Raw genomic sequence first — 26,664 nt, forward strand, 5'->3', positions numbered from 1 at the left:
AGCATGGCAGTCCACGCTCACAACAGACCCTGGATTAACTAAACTGTAACGTAGAGCGGAGCAGAGTAGAGCAGAACAGAGTAGAACAGAGTAGAACAGAGTAGAGTAGAACAGAGTAGAGTAGAACAGAACAGAGTAGAACAGAACAGAGTAGAACAGAACAGAGTAGAACAGAGTAGAGTAGAACAGAGTAGAGCAGAACTGAGAAGAGTAGAGTGGAGCAGAGCAAGGTACGGTAGGGCAGGATAAGGTAAGGTAGGGCAGGATAAGGTAGGGCAGGATAAGGTAGGATAAGGTAAGATAGGGCAGGATAAGGTAGGATAGAACAGGATAAGGTAGGATAGAACAGGATAAGGTAGGATAAGGTAGGATAAGGTAAGATAGGGCAGGATAAGGTAGGATAAGGTAGGATAGAACAGGATAAGGTAGGATAAGGTAGGATAAGGTAGGATAAGGTAAGATAGGGCAGGATAAGGTAAGATAGAACAGGATAAGGTAGGATAAGGTAGGATAGAACAGGATAAGGTAAGATAGGGTAGGATAAGGTAAGATAGGGCAGGATAAGGTAGGATAGAACAGGATAAGGTAAGATAGAACAGGATAAGGTAGGATAGAACAGGATAAGGTAAGATAGAACAGGATAAGGTAAGATAGGGTAGGATAAGGTAGGATAAGGTAAGATAGGGCAGGATAAGGTAAGGTAGAACAGGATAAGGTAAGATAGGGCAGGATAAGGTAGGATAGAACAGGATAAGGTAGGATAGAACAGGATAAGGTAGGATAGAACAGGATAAGGTAAGGTAGAACAGGATAAGGTAGGATAAGGTAAGATAGAACAGGATAAGGTAGGATAAGGTAAGATAGGGCAGGATAAGGTAGGATAGAACAGGATAAGGTAAGATAGAACAGGATAAGGTAAGATAGAACAGGATAAGGTAAGATAGAACAGGATAAGGTAGGATAGAACAGGATAAGGTAAGATAGAACAGGATAAGGTAAGATAGAACAGGATAAGGTAGGATAGAACAGGATCAGGTAAGATAGAACAGGATAAGGTAGGATAGAACAGGATAAGGTAAGATAAGGTAAGATAGAACAGGATAAGGTAGGGTAGAACAGGATAAGGTAAGGTAGAACAGGATAAGGTAAGGTAGAACAGGATAAGGTAGGATAGAACAGGATAAGGTAGGATAAGGTAGGATAGAACAGGATAAGGTAGGATAGAACAGGATAAGGTAAGATAGAACAGGATAAGGTAAGATAGAACAGGATAAGGTAGGGTAGGACAGGATAAGGTAAGATAGAACAGGATAAGGTAAGATAGAACAGGATAAGGTAAGATAGAACAGGATAAGGTAGGATAGAACAGGATAAGGTAGGATAGAACAGGATAAGGTAAGATAGAACAGGATAAGGTAGGATAGAACAGGATAAGGTAGGATAGAACAGGATAAGGTAGGATAGAACAGGATAAGGTAGGATAGAACAGGATAAGGTAGGATAGAACAGGATAAGGTAGGATAGAACAGGATGGGTTGGTGCACCACATTATAACATGATAACCGGAGACAGAGGGCCTAGTCCAGGCGTCTGTAAAAACCAAAACTGATACAGAACAGAGCAAAATAAAAATAAAACTAAAACAAAAGAAAACAACCCACACGTCCCGTAGAGCAGGTAGAAACCACCTTAACTTCCCTCTAGAACATATTTACAATTACACTTTATACAAGCGACACGTTGGCTCTCCTCCCAGCACCGGTCCAGGGCGCAGCTCTGTGTGTGTTCACTGTCCGTGTGTACTCTGGTGTGTGTGTGTGTGTGTGTGTGTGTGTGTGTGTGTGTGTGTGTGTGTGTGTGTGTGTTAGGTGGAGCTGCTCTTGGAGAGGCTGGGGTAGAGAACCGCTGCTGTCACGGCAACCATCACAGCGATGACTGGTACCCAGGGGCTCCAGCCACTCTGAGAGAGAGAGAGAGAGACAGAGAGAGAGAGATAGAGAGAGAGAGACAGAGAGAGAGAGAGAGAGACAGAGAGACAGAGAGAGAGAGAGAGAAGCAGAGTTTCACGTTAGTTTGATAGTCTAGTCCGTTCTGTCTTCACCAGAGAGAGAGGGAGACACAAAAGCAGAGCAATAGACAAAAAGAGGGGAGAGGAAGACTCCACTGTCAGTTAACGTTCCACCTGTTGTTTCAATGGGATTAAAAATAATCCACCCTAACACTGGATCTGAAATAATCCACCCCAACACTGGATCTGAAATAATCCACCCTAACACTGGATCTGAAATAATCCACCCTAACACTGGATCTGAAATAATCCACCCTAACACTGGATCTGAAATAATCCACCCCAACACTGGATCTGAAATAATCCACCCTAACACTGGATCTGAAATAATCCACCCTAACACTGGATCTGAAATAATCCACCCTAACACTGGATCTGAAATAATCCACCCTAACACTGAATCTACATGCTGCTGTTCATTTCAGTCAATATCTATAAACATAGACCACTGTCTCAACTAAGCTTTAACACAGAGCACGGAGATGTGAATTTGAGATGTCCATTGACGATGCATTAGTAACAGATTATGTGGGCTCATAGAAATGTAGTTTCAACTATTACATCGAAAAGAGTTTTATTTAACCCTTGTGTCTGATAAGGACAAAATTGTCCTTTGAGATTCTTATATTTTTTTTATAACTTTGCAGTGGTTACGTTTGTAGACAATATATGTGGCAAAGGTGTGTATCTTTGAATTATCATGGAATTTTTTTACTTTTTTTTTTAAACTCCACTTTTGTTCACTCTGTAGAATTAAACATTACACTCTTACCATTAAGGGACATTATCCTCTTCAGAAACGCCTTAAAAATATTATATGTTGAAATAAATGTCCACTTTCCCCCCCCATAAATCGTTTATTCAACTTCAGCCCTGATCATAACCACCAAAATTCAATTCACTTTAGAATTGTTACCCTTTAACTCAATGGCCGCCAACAACGATTATATACGTGTTTGGCCGACAACCGTTGAACGCCAACCACGTATATATGTTATTTGATCGTTTTTCCTTTTGATGTAAAAAAAGTATGATTTAGTTATATTATAATAAAATAGAAATTAGATAGTATATAGAAGTATAATACAGAATAATACATTATATAAATGTATAGCTGTGTGTGTGTGTGTAAATGAATTAACCTAAATATGTAGTTTGACTGATAGATACACAAAATGTGTTTATTTATGTTGATTTAATTTAGTTAATTTGTTGATGTTTCCATTTTTGCAAAATGGGTATATTCTGTTTGGTTTTACACAATAAGTCTATCGGTGTGTTGTGTGTGTGTAGGGGCAGGTATATATAAGAATTTTTCTTCTTCCTGTTCCTTTCGGCCATGGGATTTGGTGAATTATATGAATATGTACTGTTGGACTGTGGTAATTCCATGTACGAAAAAATAAATGATGAATATCTTATTCAATGTCAGGGACCCGTATGTTGCCGGTAGAATGCCGAGGGTGCAGTACCGGCCAGATCCTACCAGGTGGTGGTATCGAGCACCCTTTGATGCCTTGTATCTTGGCCTGTGCGTCGATCAAATGTCTCCGGGTCGCCCCCCCCCCCCGGGTAGTCTGAGCGGTTATAACGGTCGGAGTGAGAAGGATCAAATGCTCCCGATGCATGATGTGTGGTGAATTATGTTGGCGCCACGATGGACATCAATAGTTGGAATCACGATCAGATAATTGGAATATTCTTTTTGGGGCACATCCTAGTCAAGGTAAGGGCTATATGATATCTATCTTGCGTTGATCCAACCATGTCTTGATATCGATCCGAACGTGTGTGTAACGTTACTCCACAATGTATGCCGTTGGTGACGATCAAAGCATTTTTTTTATTTTTCACATATTGAACGATAGATACTCCATGTCAAATGGGCCATAGTATTGTATCCATAGCTATAATATAGAATATAGTTATAGCTCTACAAACAAGGTGACTCACTCCTATCTTTAAAGCGTGGCAGTGCTACCACAGGGCCAAGGCTAATAGCTGGCAGTCAATGAATGAGTTAAATGCCAGTCTGTGTGATGGCATCACAAATTATTGTTTAACACTATGATCGCCGGGAACAAGTTTTCACGTCATTCCGAGCCATGCTCATTCTGCCGAAGACGCCGTAACTCGTCTTTGATGTCAATATTTAAAAAATCTGTCATCGAAATCATATTTCCTTTCCGGAGCCCTGAGACACACTGCTGATCTCCTCTCAACTCTCTAGCGGTTCAAGAGCGCCATCTAGTGGCCGATCGGCAGATCGCCAACCGGATATTAACCTTTGAACCGGTAGTGCTCATCCATATGTGGTCCGGCCACTCGCTATAGCTCCCGCGACTCCATCTTGAAACACTGGATAATAGATTGCTCGACCTAACTCAATAAACAACGTTATTTGGACGTATATACTATTATACAACCTAGAAATGGATCGGGCATTTCTACATCCCATAATAGAAAAAAATCTGTTCCACGCTCATCTGCCAGCGGCGCGAGGAAGCCACGGTAAGATTCAGCGTTATTTTCTAACGTTTTCTATACTAACTGATCTGATGAACATATGACCCACTCTGGATGAATCATCTAACGCTGCCCACGGAATTATAAACGATCCCCCGCCCATCCGGTCATCATCAGATGATGCGTAGAAACTTCTAGAAGTATGTGCAGTTGAAATTTTTTATCTCGCACAAATTCCTACCAAAACTGTATTTGATCATCAATATAATGCATTTGGGGCTATAAATCACGTTCTGAAGAAAGCTGCAGAAAACGATAAAAACATACTTATACTTTAGACCATATTTTAGTATGAATATGTTAATGAAAAAGTTTAACGTTGCTACACCCTGAACAATACATATAGGACATTGAATGGGCCATAATAATGGCAATTTAGCAATAGAATTTAAAAAGTTATAGCCCTGCAAAGAAGGGGAACTTCTCCATAGACAAATAGAGCTGGCGAGGAATGGTAAATTATGAATTTAACCCATAAAGTGCAAAAAAAAAAAAAAAAAAAAAAAATTTGAATATTTTAAATATATCCAATGCAAAGTGGATTTTTCTGGGATTATTACAGGCTAGCATGTCAATAATTATTAGCAACAACACAGATTTTTATGGATTTTTTTTGTGTCAGATTGAAAAAAAAACTCACTCTTACCATTAACTCATTCAGCGCCAGTTATTAGTCGGGACCCGTCGTAGCAAGGCCACGCTTTAAAAGATAGGCGTGCGTCACCTTGTTTGTAGAGCTATAAGTATATTCTATATTATAGCTATGGATACAATACTATGGCCCATTTGACATCACCTATCTATCGTTCAATATGTGAAAACGCAGTCTAGGGTAATTCATAGTGGCTGAGTAGCCACTATAGCCATAGTCAATTCCACTATAGACGTTGCCGTTTCTTGCCTGTACACGCTATTATTCTGAAATCAAATCTATATCATAGGTATTATGTTCCATCATGAATGCATGAAAGGGGGGGAGGGGGGTCGTTTCTGATTATTTGATTGTCAGTAACGGCATTCGTATTGAACACTAAAAACGCTTATCAGCCCGATCGGTGTAAAAGCATTGCAGGATCAAGCTAAAATTGATGTCAGATCGTCCTTACCTGTGATCGGGAGCATTCCAAAAATAATATTCCAATTGTTTGATCGCCATCTGGTCCATTCAATGTCCATTTGGTCGACGGCATAACCCACCACAACATATGGATCGGGGATATTTGACGTGCTTCAATGGAACCGGGAGAACCGCTGCCCTCGCCCGTCAAGGAAAAATGAAACCGGAGACATTTGGCCATTACACAGGCCAAGATACAAGGTTACAAAGGGTGCTCGATACGCCGTCTAGCTGGATGCGGCCGGTATTGCACTTTGGCGACCTCAGACTCATTCCCTATGGTAACACAAAGGTCCCTGGATGATACAAATATAGAATAAAGGAATAAACGACCAAAAACCGAGAAATCTCGGGTCTGGCGCCCAACGCATGGCGAGTTAACCCGACTTATCTCGGGTTTGGCCTCCATTGAGTTAAGGGACAAAATTGTCCTCTTCAAAAACACAACCAAAATAATATATGTTGAAATAATTTTCCACTTCTTTTTTCTCATAAATCTTTTATTAACTTCAGCCATGATCATAACCACCAAATATTAAATACATTTTATAATTTAAAAATTATAAAATGTATTTAATATTTGCAATGCATGCAATTTTCACTTCCTGTTTTCACTCGTGACTTTTCACCTAGATCCCTGATTCGCACAACCCCATGTGGGGTATCATTGGAAGGCTACACTCATTGGCTACAACCCTGTCCAATAATTTTCACAATCTGCGAATGATTGACAGTTCTAGAGCCTCGGGAATCCGGGGTGGTAATCTGACACTCGCATGTACAAAGTCGCACACCTGACATATCAGCATGTAACTCGAAAACCGCTGAACGTATTTGGTCGGGTGAGGTGGCATTCGAATGGCAACAAATAGGGATTTAATTCTATATATTATGTTTTATAAGAAATGTATAAGACATGTTTTATAAGAAATGTATAAAGAGGGCCCGGATATGGGCCGTTGCATGTTAACAGGATAGTGTACCATGTATCGTGGCTTCTCATTCTCAGACCACTTCCTGGCCTCTGTGGATTTGCCCTCAGCGCTCCTCAGTTGCTGGCTATGCTGATGATACGAGAATGTGACCTCATTCTACCGTTGACCTTGTTGTAAGTCACTCTGGATCGAAGAGTCAGTTAAAAACTGATTTCATTGAAATGAAAAGTGGAACTGTAGCCAACAGAGAATCACACAGCAACAACCAAACATTATTCAGTCATATGAATGATACACAAGTCGTTGATGGTGACCGTCAAAAGAAGAGGGGAAGACAATACCATTAAATATGAATAAATACACCATGGAAGATTTGACATAATTAAATAAACTTCACAAGCAGCAAACACAGGACGGTCCAGAACCAAGGAGATGGAGGAAGAGGCAGAAAATTATGAAATAAAAGTAAATTATTTATAAAAAAAAAAAAGGTACAAAAACAAATAATAAATAAAAGAAGATGAAGAAAAAAAGAGACCGAAGTTCTCACATCAGCTCTGCAGGCATGCAGGACAACATGCAAGACAGCAGCAAACACATCAAGAAATAAACATGGTTAAATCACACCAAATAAACATGGTTAAATCACACCAAATAAACATGGTTAAATCAAATAAAGCACCAACCAAACAGCTAATGTAGTCGAATACATGAACTGAGAATAACAGCAGCGCTGCAGTGCAGGAGCTGTGACCGTGCAGGAAGCAGAGACCCCTGGAGGACAGTGATGGTAATGTTGTTGTGATGATGTTAGTTTTGTGGTGATGTTAGTATTGGTGGCAATTCAGAATGACCCGGTAGCCCTTTAAAATGAGCAGCACCCACTCTCCACACTTTAGATCACCTAAACATATATTATATTTATTGATAAAGGATTGCACTACAACTCGTACACCTTACTGTAAATTGTACCTAAATTGTACCTCATCCCATTTCTGCTTTGCACTATATAGTATTGTATATTAGTACATTGCATAGTATATTGTATATTGTATGGTAACTCAGTTACTTCTATTCTGCATCGAACATTGTACATATGTCTATACTGAACACTGTGACCTCTATTTTTACTTCTATTTTACATGCTATACTATGTTATTTGATACTATCTTGTCTAGCACAGTCTCTGGAGCGTAACAGTAAGAAGCATTTTGTATAAAAGTATTCTGTACTTCTGTATGACAACTATTAAAGAAACTTGAACTTGAACTTGAGGTGCCCCTTTAAAATGACCTGGTAGCCCTTTAAACAGAGATGACTGGAGACCGTGCCTCTGAGGTCAGGGTTCAGAGTGTCAGCTGTAGTTAGATGGAATGGAGGTGGCGTGGGGCATGAGGCGGGCACAAAGACAGACCCACCAACACCCGGAGCCATAAGAGCGACCACCAGCAACAGTGACCATGATGAAGATGAAGATGATGTTCAATATGATGAAGATGATGTTCAATATGATGAAGATGAAAGAGGGGACGTCGCTGCGTTCTGTCAGGGCGGGGGGGCAACGCAAGGGTTAACATCGACTGCAGGTCTGTCAGGGCGGGGGGGGGGCAACGCAAGGGTTAACATCTACTGCAGGTCTGTCAGGGCAACGCAAGGGTTAACATCTACTGCAGGTCTGTCAGGGCGGGGGGGCAACGCAAGGGTTAACATCGACTGCAGGTCCTGTCAGGGCGGGGGGGGGGGTGCAACGCAAGGGTTAACATCGACTGCAGGTCCTGTCAGGGCGGGGGGGGGCAACGCAAGGGTTAACATCGACTGCAGGTCCTGTCAGGGCGGGGGGGGGCAACGCAAGGGTTAACATCTACTGCAGGTCTGTCAGGGTGAGGGGGGGGGGGGGGCAACGCAAGGGTTAACATCTACTGCAGTCCTGTCAGGGCGGGGGGGGGGGGGGGGCAACGCAAGGGTTAACATCTACTGCAGGTCTGTCAGGGCGGGGGGGCAACGCAAGGGTTAACATCTACTGCAGGTCCTGTCAGGGCGGGGGGGGGCAACGCAAGGGTTAACATCTACTGCAGGTCCTGTCAGGGCGGGGGGGGGCAACGCAAGGGTTAACATCTACTGCAGGTCTGTCAGGGCGGGGGGGGGCAACGCAAGGGTTAACATCTACTGCAGGTCTGTCAGGGGGGGGGCAACGCAAGGGTTAACATCTACTGCAGGTCTGTCAGGGCGGGGGGGGCAACGCAAGGGTTAACATCTACTGCAGGTCCTGTCAGGGCGGGGGGCAACGCAAGGGTTAACATCTACTGCAGGTCCTGTCAGGGCGGGGGGGCGGGGGGCAACGCAAGGGTTAACATCTACTGCAGGTCCAGACGGAAGGCGCAGGTCCTGGTTTTAGAAAAGACGGGGGCGCTCTCTTCGGCGCGGCAGCTTCTTCAGAAAGAGACGTGAGCGCGCGCCCAAGGCGTCATGGCAAAGACATCGATTGACGCACGTATCGTACAGACAAATCAGCGTTGAATTCGGACGCGCGGTTGCATTGTTGATGTTTTTCTATCGGTTAAAAAACAAATGACGGCTTTGACAACGACATTGACCGACATACATACGGACAAATCGGTGTTTCATTCGGAAGCGTGGTTGCATTGTTGATGTTTTTCTATCGGTTAAAAACGGGACAATTTTGGTAGTGAACGGTGAACAGTCTGGTCACGGCGGCTACGGGGGGGGGGGGGGGGGGGGGGGGTTTGAGCTAAACGTGTTTCCGCGGGGAATATTGGCGACGGGGCGCTTTGGTAAATGACATGTTAGCTATGTTCGGTAGCTAACGTTAGCGCCGACGCTAGCAAACGGGACAAGTGGTCGTTAGACGCTTTGCATTGTTATCAGGTTATTAGGTGGACGGAAGGAAACACAACATGGAGGACAGACATCTTTAACCCTTTCACTGCCACACGACAGAAGGTTAGCCCTTTACTATCACACAACCGACGGCGATGCTCCATCATTAGCATCATCGGCTCCGCGGATCGTCGGTTGCGCAATAGCAAAGGGCTAACCTTCTGTATTGTCACAGTGAACGGGTTAACCGGCTGTCGTGTGGCAGTGAAAGGGTTTTAACAGAGAGATCATCGCTAAGGGAATCAGCTGCGGAACATGGAGCTGTATTTGTCACGAGGTCTACAGGAGAGCTCTGCTGCCGCTACGCGTCGTCACACCCCTGATGCCGACAGAGCGCGCCACGCCCCCTCTCCTCCGGAGCCTCCCTTCTAACACCAGACCGGAGGAGGAGGCGGCGGCGGAGACACAAGAGTCTTGTTGTGTTGGCGTATACCTTTCTACCACAACTGGCCATAACACCAGTACAGCACAGCGACGATTAGCCCCAGGAAGATGGCTTGAACAGGCTGCAATATGGATGGCTAGAGGAGAGGGGGGACAAGGGGGTGGGTGGGGGGATGAGAGGGGAGGGGGGGGGGGTTAGAGGCAAATCAGCAAATCATGGAGCAGCTAGAGGGAGAGGACATTTACATAATCAACTTTTGAAATCAAACACAGCAACTGAAACGGGAGGGGGGGGGGTGTGAATAGATAGATCACTGGAGATTCAGAATCATTGATGGCGAAAGAGAGGAAGAGTGATCGTGACGCATTCAGACAGAATCTCAGAGACGCAACGTTGTCGTCCAGAGACTTGTATTATATTCTTTTATACACAGAAGCACACAGCCGCCTCCAAACCTGGGTCTGTGTTCAGGAGAGGAGTCAGGCTGTAACCACGACGACAGTGTGGTGTTGTAAACATGTGTTCAGGAGTAGAGTCAGGCTGTAACCACGACGACAGTGTGGTGTTGTAAACATGTGTTCAGTAGAGTCAGGCTGTAACCACGACGACAGTGTGGTGTTGTAAACATGTGTTCAGTAGAGTCAGGCTGTAACCACGACGACAGTGTGGTGTTGTAAACATGTGTTCAGGGGAGGAGTCAGGCTGTAACCACGACGACAGTGTGGTGTTGTAAACATGTGTTCAGGGGTGGAGTCAGGCTGTAACCACGACGACAGTGTGGTGTTGTAAACATGTGTTCAGGGGTGGAGTCAGGCTGTAACCACGACGACAGTGTGGTGTTGTAAACATGTGTTCAGGGGTGGAGTCAGGCTGTAACCACGACGACAGTGTGGTGTTGTAAACATGTGTTCAGGAGTGGAGTCAGGCTGTAACCACGACGACAGTGTGGTGTTGTAAACATGTGTTCAGGAGTAGAGTCAGGCTGTAACCACGACGACAGTGTGGTGTTGTAAACATGTGTTCAGGGGTGGAGTCAGGCTGTAACCACGACGACAGTGTGGTGTTGTAAACATGTGTTCAGGAGTAGAGTCAGGCTGTAACCACGACGACAGTGTGGTGTTGTAAACATGTGTTCAGGGGAGGAGTCAGGCTGTAACCACGACGACAGTGTGGTGTTGTAAACATGTGTTCAGGGGAGGAGTCAGGCTGTAACCACGACGACAGTGTGGTGTTGTAAACATGTGTTCAGGGGAGGAGTCAGGCTGTAACCACGACGACAGTGTGGTGTTGTAAACATGTGTTCAGGGGAGGAGTCAGGCTGTAACCACGACGACAGTGTGGTGTTGTAAACATGTGTTCAGTAGAGTCAGGCTGTAACCACGACGACAGTGTGGTGTTGTAAACATGTGTTCAGGAGTAGAGTCAGGCTGTAACCACGACGACAGTGTGGTGTTGTAAACATGTGTTCAGGAGTGGAGTCAGGCTGTAACCACGACGACAAACTGAGCACGGTGGTGTGGTGGTTAACACCGTCGCCTCACAGCTAGAAGGTCCAGGGTTCGATTCCCGCTCGGGGACCAGGTGGCCTTGTTGCCAGGTACCCAGGTGGGGCATCTCCCGGGCCTTTCTGTGTGGAGTTGGCGTGTTCTGCCCCAGTGCTGGCAAGGGGTTTATCTCATCGCGAGGGGAAACAATGGAAAAACATGCACAACAGATCGCCGACGCTGTCGCGCCCCACGCCGCACGCCCATGTCTGCTCCCGGCTGCCCTTGGGGGGGGGAGGACGACGGGATGGGTCAAGTGCAGAGAGGCATTTCATCTGTGACCCAATGCACGCGTGTGTGTGTTCCTGTGTGTCGCCCATCTTGCGTGTGTGTTAAAGACAAATAAGGACTTGTAATTAGAATATTAAAAACATGGAGGCCTTCAACATTCAATGGTCCATCTATCCTACAATGCAAAGCGCATTGTTTTGACTAAGCTCTGGTTATGTGGCTTGTGGTTTGTGTGGTCAGAGGACAAAGCTCAGCTATTGTTGGACTTGGAACACAATGCTTCCTGAATACAGACCCTGGTTGCTTTGGCTACAGCAATTATACACTTATACATCACCTAGAAGAGGAGAGGAGAGGAGAGGAGAGGAGAGGAGAAGAGAGGAGAGGAGAGGAGAGGAGAGGAGAGGAGAGGAGAGGAGAGGAGAGGGGAGGGGAGGGGAAGAGGGGAGAGGAGAGGAGAGGAGAGGAGAGGAGAGGAGAGGAGAGGAGAGGAGAGGGGAGGGGAGGGGAAGAGGGGAGATGAGAGGAGAGGAGAGGAGATGAGAGGAGAGGAGAGGAGAGGAGAGGAGGAGAGGAGAGGAGAGGAGAGGAGAGGAGAGGAGAGGAGAGGAGAGGAGAGGAGAGGAGAGGAGAGGAGAGGAGAGGAGAGGAGAGGAGAGGAGAGGAGAGGAGAGGAGAGGAGAGGAGAGGAGAGGGGAGGGGAGGGGAAGAGGGGAGATGAGAGGAGGAGAGGGGAAGAGGGGAGGGGAAGAGAGGAGAGGAGAGGAGAGGAGAGGAGAGGAGAGGAGAGGAGAGGAGAGGAGAGGAGAGGAGAGGAGAGGAGAGGAGAGGAGAGGAGAGGAGAGGAGAGGGGAGGGGAGGGGAAGAGGGGAGATGAGAGGAGGAGAGGGGAAGAGGGGAGGGAAAGAGAGGAGAGGGGAGGAGAAGAGAGCAGGGGAGGAGAGGAGAGGGGAGGGAAGAAGAGGAGAGGAGAGGGGAGGGGAGAAGAAGAGATGAGAGGAGAAGAGAGGAGAGGAGAGGAGAGGAAAGGCGAGGCGAGGAGGAGAGGAGAGGGGAGGGGAAGAGGGGAGATGAGAGGAGAGGAGAGGGGAGGGGAAGAAGGGAGATGAGAGGAGGAGAGGGGAAGAGGGGAGGGGGGAGGAGAAGAGAGGAGAGGGGAGGAGAAGAGAGCAGGGAAGGAGAGGAGAGGGGAGGGAAGAAGAGGAGATGAGGAGAGGGGAGGAGAAGAGAGCTGAGGAGAGGAGAGGTGAGGGAAGGAGAGGAGAGGAGAAGGGAGAAGTTGTACAAGAAGAGAGATATGGAGAGGAGGAAGAGGAAAGAGGGGGGAAATTGTGAATGAAAGACAAGGGGAGCTGAGAGAGAGGAGAATAGAGAACGGTTCGAGTAGAGAGGAGGGGAATAGAGGAGACGACAAGAGGAGGAGGAGAATAGAGGGGAGGGTTGTAGAAGAGGAGGAGGGGGGGGGATAGAGGGGAGGGTTGTAGAGGAGGAGGAGGAGGGGGGAATAGAGGGGAGGGTTGTAGAGGAAGAGGAGGGGAATAGAGGGGAGGGTTGTAGAGGAAGAGGAGGGGAATAGAGGGGAGGGTTGTAGAGGAAGAGGAGGAGGAGGAGGGTTGTAGAGGAGGAGGAGGAGGGTTGTAGAGGAAGAGGAGGGGAATAGAGGGGAGGGTTGTAGAGGAAGAGGAGGAGGAGGAGGAGGAGGGGAATAGAGGGGAGGGTTGTAGAGGAGGAGGAGGAGGAGGAGGAGGAGGAGGAGGAGGGGAATAGAGGGGAGGGTTGTAGAGGAAGAGGAGGAGGAGGGGAATAGAGGGAGGGTTGTAGAGGGAGAGGAGGGGAATAGAGGGGAGGGTTGTAGAGGGAGAGGAGGGGAATAGAGGGAGGGTTGTAGAGGAAGAGGAGGGGAATAGAGGGAGGGTTGTAGAGGAAGAGGAGGGGAATAGAGGGGAGGGTTGTAGAGGAAGAGGAGGAGGAGGGGAATAGAGGGAGGGTTGTAGAGGGAGAGGAGGGGAATAGAGGGGAGGGTTGTAGAGGAGGAGGAGGAGGAGGAGGGTTGTAGAGGAGGAGGAGGAGGAGGAGGAGGAGGGTTGTAGAGGAGGAGGAGGAGGAGGGGAATAGAGGGGAGGTTGTAGAGGAGGAGGAGGGTTGTAGAGGAGGAGGAGGAGGAGGAGGAGGAGGGTTGTAGAGGAGGAGGAGGAGGAGGAGGAGGAGGAGGAGGAGGAGGAGGAGGAAGAGGAGGAGGAGGAGGAGGGTTGTAGAGGAGGAGGAGGAGGAGGGTTGTAGAGGAGGAGGAGGAGGAGGAGACATCATTGGTCCTGTGGAGACATGTGACTTTGTGCTGCAGTCCGTTGCTTCACATAAATACACCTGAAAAAAAAGTACATCCGACATTGACAACACAATGGCTTAAAGTGTATTTACTGTGTAGGATGGACAGAGTAAGTAAGTAAGTAAGTAAGTAAGTATTTATAAAGCACCTTTCATACATGTCATGTAGCTCAAAGTGCTGTACACAATTATAGGCATATATAACGATAAAAGCAATAAAGTCATAGTGATCAGTTAAGATCAATGTTAAAAAAAAAAAAAAAAAAAAAAAAAAAAAAAAAAAAAAAAAAAAAAAAAATAATAATAATAATAATAGTAACGTAAAAATGAAAATAACGTAAAAACAGTCATTTGCTTACCAGTTTGGGAGAACAGGTCCGCACAAACATTTCCGCTCAGTGGCAACCGGAAATGCACTAAACCAATGCACTTGTATGGTAGGTAGCAATGTTTAGGTCTTATAATGCTAGTGTAGTTACGTTTTTATCAGTGGTCATAGTTGGGTCCATAGTGCTTTACCAAGTCCCACGGATCCATCAGTGGCCGTGTATTTGTGTGCGTATGTACCCGTTCGCTCATGTGGTCAGTGGCCAGAGTTGGGTCCACAGGACTTATCCAAGTCCCATGGACCCATCAGTGGCCGCGTCTTGTGGTAGAAAGAAAGAAAAAGAAAAACGCATAAAGAAAACAGTCTAAAGTTTGAAAGTTTGGGAGGTCCGCAGAAACACGCCTTCAGCTCAGAAGCTGAGGCGTGTCAAAAACTTTTGAAAAACTGGAGGCGTGTCTCCTATTGTACCCATTCCTTCATCTAAAAAGTTTGAAAGTTTGGGAGGTCCGCAAAAACACGCCTTCAGCTCAGAAGCTGAGGTGTGTCAAAAACGTTTGAAAAACTGGAGGCGTGTCTCCTATTGTACCCATTCCTTCATCTAAAAAGTTTGAAAGTTTGGGAGGTCCGCAAAAACACTCCTTCAGCTCAGAAGCTGAGGCGTGTCAAAAACTTTTTAAAAACTGGAGGCGTGTCTCCTATGTACCCGTTCCTTCATCTAAAAAGTTGGGTCCACAAGGCTTATCCTAGCCTCATGGATCCATCAGGTTTTTCCAAGCCATAACTATTTGTAAGCTAGACTGTATAGGTACGTTTTTAATTTTCCTTTAAAAATGTGTATAGAGCTGGCGTTTCTGATGTGTGTTGGTAGTGTGTTCCATAGTTTTGGGGCATAGTTGGCAAATGCCATACTTCCTATCCTTTTTTGGTTTCTGGGCGTGTCTAGTAAACCTGTAGTGGATGACCGTAGCGTTCTTGAGGGCAGATAACTAACTAGGGAATTTGCTATGTATTTTGGGCCTTGCTCATTAAGAGCTTTATATGTTAGGAAAAGGACCTTAAAATCAATTCTATGAGTTATTGGAAGCCAGTGCAGAGTGGCCAGGACTGGAGTGATATGTTCTCTTCTCCTTGTATGAGTTAGTAATCGAGCTGCAGAGTTTTGGATAAGCTGAAGCTTCCCAATGGTTGCTTTGGGAAGACCAGTGAACAGTGCATTACAATAGTCAAGCCGACTTGATACAAAAGCATGAATAAGTTTCTCTGCATCCTTTTTATTTACGAAAGGTCTTACTTTCGCTATGTTTCTTAGGTGGAAGAATGACGTTTTCATGGCCTTATTTATATGAGACTTAAAGGTCAGGTCTGAGTCCAAGATGACACCTAGGCTTGTAACCTCAGTCTTTACATAGGATGACAGACTCCCCAGGTTTTTACAAAGCACTTCCCTTTTCGCTTTTGGGCCGATCAATAGGATTTCGGTCTTGCTTTCGTTTAATTTTAGGAAGTTATTGTTCATCCACTTGTTTATTGCTAACAGACAATTTGTAATGGACTGTATGGCTGTAGTGTTATTTGGTTCTGCGGAGATATATAGTTGTGTATCATCAGCATAACTATGGAAGCATACATTGTGGTCTCGAATGATGTCCCCGAGGGGCAGCATATATAGTGAGAAGAGTAATGGACCAAGGCAGCTTCCTTGTGCGACTCCAAAATTGCTGTTATGTTCCTCGGATACATTGTCTCCAAGCTTAACATAGAACCTTCTTCCCTTAATGTATGTTATGAGCCAATTTAGTACATGATCGGAAAAGCCAACCAGTCTTTCTAGACGACTGATCAAGATATTATGGTCAATCGTATCGAACGCTGCACTAAGGTCCAATAGGACAAGAATTGAGACTTTGCCAGCATCGGAGTTTAGCCTGAGGTCGCTAACTATTTTGGTAAGGGCAGTTTCAGTGCTGTGATTTGTTCTGAAACCTGATTGTAGTTCATCCATGATGTTATTATCTTTGAGAAAGGAGTTTATTTGTACTGAGACTATCTTTTCTAATATCTTGCTGATAAATGGAAGGTTCGATATTGGCCTATAGCTTTTTAGTTCGTTTACATCTAAGTTTGTTTTCTTTAGTAGTGGTTTTACTACAGCTGTTTTAAATGCATCTGGAAAAGTGCCTGTTTGAAGAGACATATTTATGATTTCAAGGACATGATTTGAGACACTATCAAACACCCGCTTGAGAAATGCTGTTGGTATAGGATCGAGGCAGGAGGTGGCGGAATTACACTCAGAGACAATCTTACAGAGGTCAGGTAATGTAATACATGTGAATTCCCCCATAGTTATCTCAGGTGGGGTTTCACTCATAGCCAGATCCATATCAGCGGTAATGCTTGCTCTAATCAATGATATTTTTTCATTAAAGAAAACTGCGAACTCTTCACATTTTGTGGCTGATTGCTGCGGTATATGGGGGGGTGGTATGTTAATCAGCCGGTCAATGGTGGAAAAAAGTACCCTCGAGTTACCCATATTTTCTGAGATCATTTTGGAAAAATATTCCTTTCTCGCAAGTTGTATTGCCTTATTGTATGCGCCCATGGCGTCTTTGTATAAATTAAAGTGAGCTGTGAGTTTGAGTTTCCTCCATTTTCGCTCGGCTATCCTACATTTTCTCTTGTTATCTTTAACATTGGTTTTATTTAGCCATGGAGAGATTCTATCAGTTTTTACCTTTTTAACCTTTAGAGGGGCAACAGTATCTAACACGGTTGACAAGGTGTTGTGGAAGTTTTGCACTTGCTGATTTAAGGAGGATTCACTGCATTGGTCATATGATTTCATCATACTAGAGAATTTTGCTTCAGCTCTAGCGTCCAGAAGCCTTCTGTGAACTAGGAATTCGCTTCTGGTCTTATGTAATATTAGGCTTGTACCATAGAACACACAATAATGGTCAGAAATTGGAATTTGTTTTACTGATATATTCTCAATGTTTAGCCCTGTTGTTATTAGTAGGTCCAGAGTGTTGCCATGTTGGTGGGTGGCCTCGTGAACATGTTGCATCAGTCCAAAACTGTCCAGTAGGTTCAGAAACTCACAACCCCTGGGGTCATCCTTTTTGTTGATATGAATATTTAGATCTCCATTAAGAATGATTCTATCATACCTGGTAATGCAGATCGATATGAGTTCTGAAAATTCCTGTATGAAGAGTGGCGAGTACCTTGGTGGTCGATACAATGTCACACATATTACTGGCATTTCTGTTTTCAATACAATAGCAAGGTATTCAAATGATAAAAATGTTCCCAGGTCAATATCATTGCACACAAATTGAGTGGAGATGATTGCTGCTATTCCTCCTCCCCTCCCACTCTGTCTGTTTGATTGATAGAATTTAAAATTGGAAGGGCAGGTCTCAATCAGTGTTGCTACACCAGTGATATTGTCTAACCATGTCTCTACTAAAAACATACAATGTACACCATGTTTTACTATGAGTTCATTTATCAGAAATGATTTTTGTTTCAGCGCTCTAACGTTGAACAGTGCTAGTTTTAGCTGTACGGGTTCTGTAGTGGGGTGTGAGATAGTCTGTGGTTGAACACTGATATTGATAAGGTTAGATTTACATATGGGACGTGATAATGAGTAATTGATTAGTCTTTTGGTGATCAGAATCGGGATGACACTCAACGTGTTTTTTTGTAGTTTAGGCTGCTTCTGTATATAGTCTACAGAGCTAGATATGGTTGGTTGTCAGGCCAGTGATGCTATACTTTGTATGACGTTATGTATTAGCACATTTACCCCTGATATGTTTGGATGGATGCCATCGGGTCTGTAATGGTCTTTCCTGGACCAGAGCAGATCAAAGTTATTTATATAGCAAAGTCCTATAGTAGTACAGTGGGTCTGTAGCCATTTGTGCAACCAGAACAGACGGCTAAATCGCTCAGATCCACGACCTATGGATGGAATGGGGCCAGACACAATGCATATTTTACCCAGGCTTTCAATAGTGAGTATTAGTGATTCAAAGTCAGATTGGAGTTTAACGGATTGTCTAGCCATTACGTCATTTGCTCCGATATGAATAATAACGGTGTGGGCGGACGGATATCTCTCGATGATTTCGGGAGTACACTCCAGTAAGTCAGTAACTTTTAAACCGGAAAAACAATACGTAATGCCGTGTGGTATTTGCAAAAACCTGGTGATGGAATCTCCGATGAGTAGGATCTCTGGCTGTTCCTGGATGCATTCCCCGTCGTAGATGGCCAGGTTTCTATGGTGAAAAGCCGAAGGAGTAGCGTCTGTATTGCTGGCGGAGTTAGACGGTTGGTCGGGCAGCAGCGCCGTGAGGAGGGGCTCATTCACAGCGGCATTTCCATCGATGACACTCGCCGTTTGAATTATCATCCTGGTATGTGCTGCAGAGCACCGCAGACGAGGGCGTTTAAACTTTGGGGAGTCGGACCCATCGCGTGAGTCTGGGGAGCTTGGCGATGCGAGAGCAAACAGGGCAGAGCGCTTTCTGCTCCGGGGCGCAGATATACTTCCATGGTTGAGTTGTGAGCTGGAGAGGGCCGTCGTCCTGGTAGCTTCGCTTGGAGCCTGGCTAGTAGCTAGGCTAGTAGCTATCCTCGGATAGTCTTTGAGCAAAGCTACACTACTAGCAGCAGGAGACGGAAACGAAGGAGAGCCAAGGAGTAGAGTAGAGTAGACGGTAGAGCAGCTACTAAGCACGTCATGTAACACTGAGGATGGACAGAGTCATGGTTTCTTCATAGAGCCCCGTCGTACTTTTTTAGCCCAGCAGCTCGCGTTTGGAAACAGCGAACAGTTTTTTTTTAATCCACTTTTTCTCCTTATTTTTTCTATATTTCCCCCATCCCAATTTCGTGTTTCCAATTCTCCCCTCCCCCGTCTTGAACGTTGCTCGACTATGCCCCCCCACTGGTCGGTTGTAGGGAGGATAGAAGCCTTGCATCACGTGTCCCCTCCGGTACACGAGGAGGCAGCCTGTTGCATCTTTTCACCTGCCAGCGCGGACTCTCATTGTGCGAGGTGTAACGCGTGGGAGGCTCACACTACCCCCCCGATACTTCCTGTCTCTGCTGTGCAGGCGTCCCCCCAACCGACCTGTAGGAGTCGCTGTCCACAACGTCCAGATTACCACCCATCGACTTCCATCCCGCTACCTCTGCCAATTGAGTCAGTATGACGGCCGGAGTCGAACCCGGTGTCTCTTGCGTTGGTGACGAGCGCAATGTCCGCTGCGCCACCCAGCCCCGCCCTAACAGCGAACAGGTTTATACTCTGTGTTGATTCACGTCACACAGCTATCCAAGAACTGAGCACAGACACACAATGCTGTATCTAATGATAATGAAAGGATTATCCATCACTTCATTTAATACAATGAGAGTTTGGTATTTGGTTAGAAGAATGAAACAGTTTCCTGCAAATACAGTAGCTGTCATAACTGTCCAGTATCAAGTCCAGTACTGACACCAGTGAGAACTCAGGAGGGAGTTGTATTGATGCAGCACCAATGCGGAGCTAATGATGCTAATGATGGAGCATCGCCGTCGGTTGTGTGATAGTAAAGGGCTAACCTTCTGTATTGTCACAGTGAAAGGGTTAACCTTCTGTCGTGTGGCAGTGAAAGGGTTAAAAAGGCTGATCTAAAAGAATAAAAGAGAAGCATCATCCAGGCGACTCTACTCCTTCTTCATCCCTCTCTCTCTCCCCCTCCGTCCTCTTCCCTCTCCCTCCATCCTCTTCCCTCTCCCTCCCTCCTCTTCCCTCTCCCCCTCCACCCTCTCTCTCCATCTCCCTCCCTGCCTCCCTATGCTGTCGATCAGACCTTGACGGACAGATGGTCCCAGCAAACGGGAGATGCTGACGAATATGTTCGCTGCTGAAGTCGAACTCGATCCGCGAGTCTGTCGGTACATTTGTGTTTACAAGTGCATATATAACCTGCAGTCCTTTCAGGTGAATATATAGTATATATAACTCGTTTCAGGTGTATAAACAGTATATATAACTCGTTTCAGGTGTATAAACAGTATATATAACTCGTTTCAGGTGTATAAACAGTATATATAACTCGTTTCAGGTGTATAAACAGTATATAGAACTGGTTTCAGGTGTATAAACAGTATATATAACTGGTTTCAGGTGTATAAACAGTATATATAACTCGTTTCAGGTGTATAAACAGTATATAGAACTGGTTTCAGGTGTATAAACAGTATATAGAACTGGTTTCAGGTGTATAAACAGTATATATAACTCGTTTCAGGTGTATAAACAGTATATAGAACTGGTTTCAGGTGTATAAACAGTATATATAACTGGTTTCAGGTGTATAAACAGTATATATAACTCGTTTCAGGTGTATAAACAGTATATATAACTTGTTTCAGGTGTATAAACAGTATATATAACTCGTTTCAGGTGTATAAACAGTATATATAACTCGGTTCAGGTGTATAAACAGTATATATAACTCGGTTCAGGTGTATAAACAGTATATATAACTAGTTTCAGGTGTATAAACAGTATATATAACTCGTTTCAAGTGTATAAACAGTATATATAACTGGTTTCAGGTGTATAAACAGTATATATAACTGGTTTCAGGTGTATAAACCGTATATGCGACTTCCCAGGAGCAGTCGCATTTTTATCTCCTCTCCCTCCTCCAGAGAAAACACCTCAAGGCCTCTCTCTTATCCGCTTGGAGACGTCCGTACCAGCCCTTACAGCTCGTTTCACCGGAGCCTAGATCTGCACTCGCTGGAAAACGCTCAGACGTTTTGACCTTTTTCTTCTTTCTTTTTTTACAACAGAATCCTCAACTCAACTCGACTTTTGACCGTAATATGGATCTAATAAGCTGGGCTTTTACAGCGATTGATCGCATATTCTCTACAAGGAAGCAGAATGCGGATGACCCATTATGCCCTCTTGGGAGCTATCAGGCGGGATACACCATAAATTCATACGGGACCTGGCTCGCAATATGCTTTTTCCCACTGGAGATAAACGACGTTGAGGACGTATATCTTCTAATTGTCATGCTGCTCGGCCTGGGCACAGTCAGCTGCTGGATCTGGTACTGTCTGAAGCTAATTCGGAAGAAGTTGATTTCCCTGGCCAGGGATCTGGCCGGGATCAAGGAAAACCTTATGGAACTGTTTAAGAAAATGGCTGACCTAAGTACCCTGCGCGGTGATGAACAATTGAGCTCCAAGACCATGTTGGAAAGAGGCGAACTCTACCATGTAGACGAACAGTCATGCTTGAAGACAATTCTTGAGAGACTTGCTTCTAACCATGCAGAGGAACTTTCACGGTCACAGGCCATACTGGACATCACGTCGGAAATTAGGGACGTGAAAATAAAAATGCCACCGTACCGTAATAGGGGATACGACGATGGTGACGATGATTAGACAAAATTGACCTGATTTTAACTATATGCGGCATTTCTGCCTCGAGCTGCATGTTATCACCCCCCCCCCCCCTCCCCCTTCCAACACCCTCCTTATCCTTTCTGCTGTGGAACGGACCGAGGCCAAGGTCAACGCGGAGGAGTTGACTCTCCGGCGATGTGTGATTCTGGGAAAGAGGAGACGAACTGTACTTGTCTGGAAGCGATAAGATTGATGAGGCCCCCCCTACCCCCACCCCCCCACCCACCCCCCCCCCCCCCCCCCCATCCGCCCCTGCTGTTGTGACTCATCTGGCGCCATACGTATGAAGTGCAGGCTGCCTCTGATGCGCGACGGTGGGGGCCCCCCTTGACTGCTCCACAACCAAATTCCTTACCCGAATTTCCAATGCCCCCCCCCCCCCCCCACTCCGCCCCCCCTCCAGTTCACCAGGCGCGATCCACTGTGTTCACATGGTGGAATGCAGCCGACTATCGCATACAGTGTCTCAGGCCTCCTGTAATGATGACATGTGTCAACAAATGTACATGTCTGTTGAATTTATGCTGTGCCATTGTTACTGTAAAAATGTAATGATTGTGTTGTTGTTAATATCATTAATGAGACGTTGAGCTGTATGTGTGTGTCACGAATTTCCCCAAGGGGATTAATAAAGGAATATCTTATCTTATCTTATCTTATATATAACTGGTTTCAGGTGTATAAACAGTATATATAACTGGTTTCAGGTGTATAAACAGTATATATAACTAGTTTCAGGTGTATAAACAGTATATATAACTCGTTTCAGTTGTATAAACAGTATATATAACTGGTTTCAGGTGTATATAAACACAACACAGTATATATAACTAGTTACAGGTGTATATAAACAGTATTTTTTTTTTTATCCACTTTTTCTCCCATTTTCTATATTTTCTCCTATCCCAATTTCGTATCATCCAATTCAACCCTCCCCTGTCACGGACGCTGTTTCTTGCCTCCCACAAGCCGGCTGCAATGTGGACTAAGTCATACATAGCACGAGTCCCCTCCGGTACTTGAGGTAACAGCAGTCGCATCTTTTCACCTGCGCAGCTCGATCTCTCAGTGGCGAGGAGTAACGCGTGGGAGGCTCACGCTGCCCCCGACACTTCCTGATTCTACTGCGCAGGCGCACCAACCGACCTGTAGGAGTCGCTTTCCACAACGCCCGATCCCCACCCATCAGTTTCCCACCCCCTAATACGGCCAATGTGTATTAGTACGGACGACCAGCTAAACTGAAAGCAAATGTGGAGCGCTGGGCTCGAACTGACGAGCCCAGCGTCTCCAGCATTTCGTGGCGAGCGCCTTGCCCACTACGCCACGTAGCCGCCCTATATAAACAGTATATATAACTAGTTTCAGGTGTATAAACAGTATATATAACTAGTTTCAGGTGTATAAACAGTATATATAACTAGTTTCAGGTGTATATAAACACAGTATATAGAACTAGTTTCAGGTGTATATAAACACAGTATATATGACTAGTTTCAGGTGTATATAAACACAGTATATATAACTAGTTTCAGGTGTATATAAACACAGTATATATGACTCACAGAGCTGGTCTTGTCCTGCAGTAGTTACAGGTGTATATAAACACAACACAGTATATATAACTAGTTTCAGGTGTATATAAACACAGTATATATAACTAGTTTCAGGTGTATATAAACACAGTATATATGACTCACAGAGCTGGTCTTGTCCTGCAGTAGTTTCAGGTGTATATAAACACAGTAGATATAACTAGTTTCAGGTGTATATAAACACAGTATATATGACTAGTTTCAGGTGTATATAAACACAGTAGATATAACTAGTTTCAGGTGTATATAAACACAGTATATATGACTAGTTTCAGGTGTATATAAACACAGTAGATATGACTCACAGAGCTGGTCTTGTCCTGCAGTAGTTTCAGGTGTATATAAACACAGTAGATATAACTAGTTTCAGGTGTATATAAACACAGTATATATAACTAGTTTCAGGTGTATATAAACACAGTATATATGACTCACAGAGCTGGTCTTGTCCTGCAGTAGTTTCAGGCTGCTCTTACAGCTCTCCAGCTCCTGGTGGATGCTGACCTTCTCCTTCTCCGTTCTCTCGTAGCGCTGCCGCAAGTCCAAGAGCTGACCCCTGGTGTCCTCATACTGACACACACACACACACACACACACACACACACGCACACACACACACACACGCACACGCACACACACACACACACACCAACATTTGAGGACACAGTGACATATATGAATAGCATCTGGATCAGCTAGAAACAACCCACACCTCCGTGACCCCGTTCACACCGGCAGGGCTCCGGTTCAAGCTCCAGCTCCGTTCTGGAGCCTCTGAACCGTGGTGCTCTCTGGCGAACCAGCCCGCGTTTACACCCATTTAAGCAGAACCAACGTTCCACCGTGTCCGTCATCAACGGGGGCGTTACTCAGGCGGAGGTAAAAATAATGCGTGGAGAAAGGCTTAGCGAGCCTCAACGCGCGAGCGCACACACAAAAGCACACACGCACTGTATACGTTTGAAATGAATCGTTCCAGCAAAGTAGGCTTCTATTTAGAGTTGTTCCGATACCGATACCAGTATCGGAAATGCCGCCGATACTGCCTAAAATGCTGGTATCGGTATCGGCGAGTACACGTAAATTCTAGACTCCGATCCCATGAAGTCATTTATCTCCTGCGGAGAGTGAGGATTATAAAATGAACGTGTTTTAAAGTGTGATGCCGTTTGTCATTTTAACAACAGTTTCTTAAATTCCATTGTCCCCGACAGAGCGTGTGACGGGGAGCTCGGACGGGATGTGTTTTGCTTGCTGGTGTTATGATAGCATTAGCTGAAAAGCTAGCTAGTTGGAACAACATCCGCTTTAACGTTACATCAAATCAGATGATCGCCTGTCCTTTCTCCAGGACCTGACACTGGCCGTCTATCAACAATAATGCACCCACGGTGAATCATATTCAAGCCAAGTAGCTACTGACTAGCGTTAGCTGACTAACGTTATCAAATGTCAATGCGGGGAAGACGAGCTAGGTCAGCTAGCTTAGCTTGATAACGGTGCCGTGGCTAAAGTTGGTGCTATTCATAATCCAGCAATAATGGCTGCAGACCTGCAAGCAAAGTACAGCAAGTTCCAAGTGCCAAAGGATAAGAGTCTGAGGCGGAGTCTCAAAAGAGAATGTTGAATATTTATTTTGCATCGAAAATCACTACATGAACTTTAATACTAGCAAGAGCATCTGCTACTCGCTTACAGACTGGGTAGCGAGTGCAATAACGTCTAACGTCCGTGCGGATCATTGGAGTAGGGTATATCTGCAGTGCCGCAGCCCCATACTCATTGATTAATGATACTAATACTAATCTATACAATCACCTGTTGTTGAATAAATACCATTACTTTCTAGTTATTACTAAAAAACAGTATATATAAAACAGTATATGTAAAAAAATATATATATATATAATTTATATAATATAGTTTATTATTTATTTTTTATGCACTGGTATCGGATCAGTATCGGTATCGGCCGATACCCAAAGCTTAGGTATCGGAATCGGGAAGGAAAAAATGGTATCGGAACATCTTTACTTCTATTATTCGAATGACTTTTAATGGGTATCATAGTAGTAAGTCCTACTGTAGAACATGACATATTAGCATGACATCTGATTTATTAATGCCAATACTAAAAATTTGGGACAAGTGCAATTGGCACAAGTGTAAATTATGGATTAGTCACTCACAGTTAACGTCAGGCCGTTTAGCTCAACTGGGTAGTTCGCTGGCTGTGGATCCTATGGTCCCAGGTTCAAATCTCTTGGTTGCAAAAGTATTTTCTTTTTTAACGTTAATTAATTTATCCACTCTGGTTGAATGGTGTATTGTACTTGTGCTGTATAATGACAATACATTTGAATCGAATCTCATTTTGAAATCGCTACGCTGCCTATGGACACGACAGTGGCAGACAGCTTCGGCGGAGTGGCACTGCACCATGCTGATCCACTCAACAGGTAGCGATTTCAAAATGAGATTAGATTAAAATGTATCGTCATTATACAGCACAAGTACAATACACCATCCAACCAGAGTTTTGCAACCAAGAGATTTGAACCTGGGACCATAGGATCCACAGCCAGCGAACTAACCAGTTGAGCTAAACGGCCTGACGTTAACTGAGTGACTAATCCATCATTTACACTTGTGCCAATTGTGCTTGTCCCTAATTTTTTGTATTGGCATTAATAAATCAGATGTCATGCTAATATGTCATGTTCTACGCAAATCGCTTCCTGTTGAACGGATCGGTTGAGTGCAATGCCGACTCGCTACTTTCCCCCGTTCACTCGTCTTCACAGCCTAGAATATGACACGCCCACTGACGATGTTACGGTTCACGAGGAAAAAACAACTATTTTCCGGTGCCAGCTGAGCACCGATTTGTCACGTTCTGAACCAATTAATCCCGGTGTGAACGCGCCGGCCGGGGCGAGACTACGTTCGGGAACCGGCTCCAGCACGGAGCCTGGCCGGTGTGAAAGGGCTCTGTGTGTGTGTGTGTGTGTGTGTGTGTGTGTGTGTGTGTGTGTGTGTGTACCTCTCTCTGCAGACTGTGTGTGCGCGCCTGGGCCTGGTCCAGCTGGGTCTTCAGCTTGGTGGCGTCTTGCTGGTGCTGGTTCTCCATAGAACCCAGTCTGTCCTGCAGGACGCCCTCCCGCTGCTCCAGACTCTGCAGACTGCTGCTCAGAACCTCACTCTGTTCTCTAGAA

The 26,664-nt window shown here is 45.0% G+C and overlaps 1 protein-coding gene across 1 annotated transcript; it reads right to left on the reverse strand.

The window, feature by feature from the left end:
• Positions 1 to 1,020: 1,020 nt before the first annotated feature.
• Positions 1,021 to 26,664, reverse strand: LOC311248087 (uncharacterized protein; the record flags this gene model as incomplete). The annotated part of the gene is made up of 3 exons (XM_084339041.1): positions 1,021 to 1,960; positions 23,885 to 24,019; positions 26,493 to 26,664. Coding segments are annotated over 3 exons (403 nt in total), but the record flags the coding sequence as incomplete, so codon positions are not given.

Source organism: Notolepis coatsorum (genome assembly GCF_963971535.1).
Source record: "Notolepis coatsorum genome assembly, contig: SCAFFOLD_1244, whole genome shotgun sequence".
NCBI lineage: Eukaryota > Metazoa > Chordata > Actinopteri > Aulopiformes > Paralepididae > Notolepis > Notolepis coatsorum.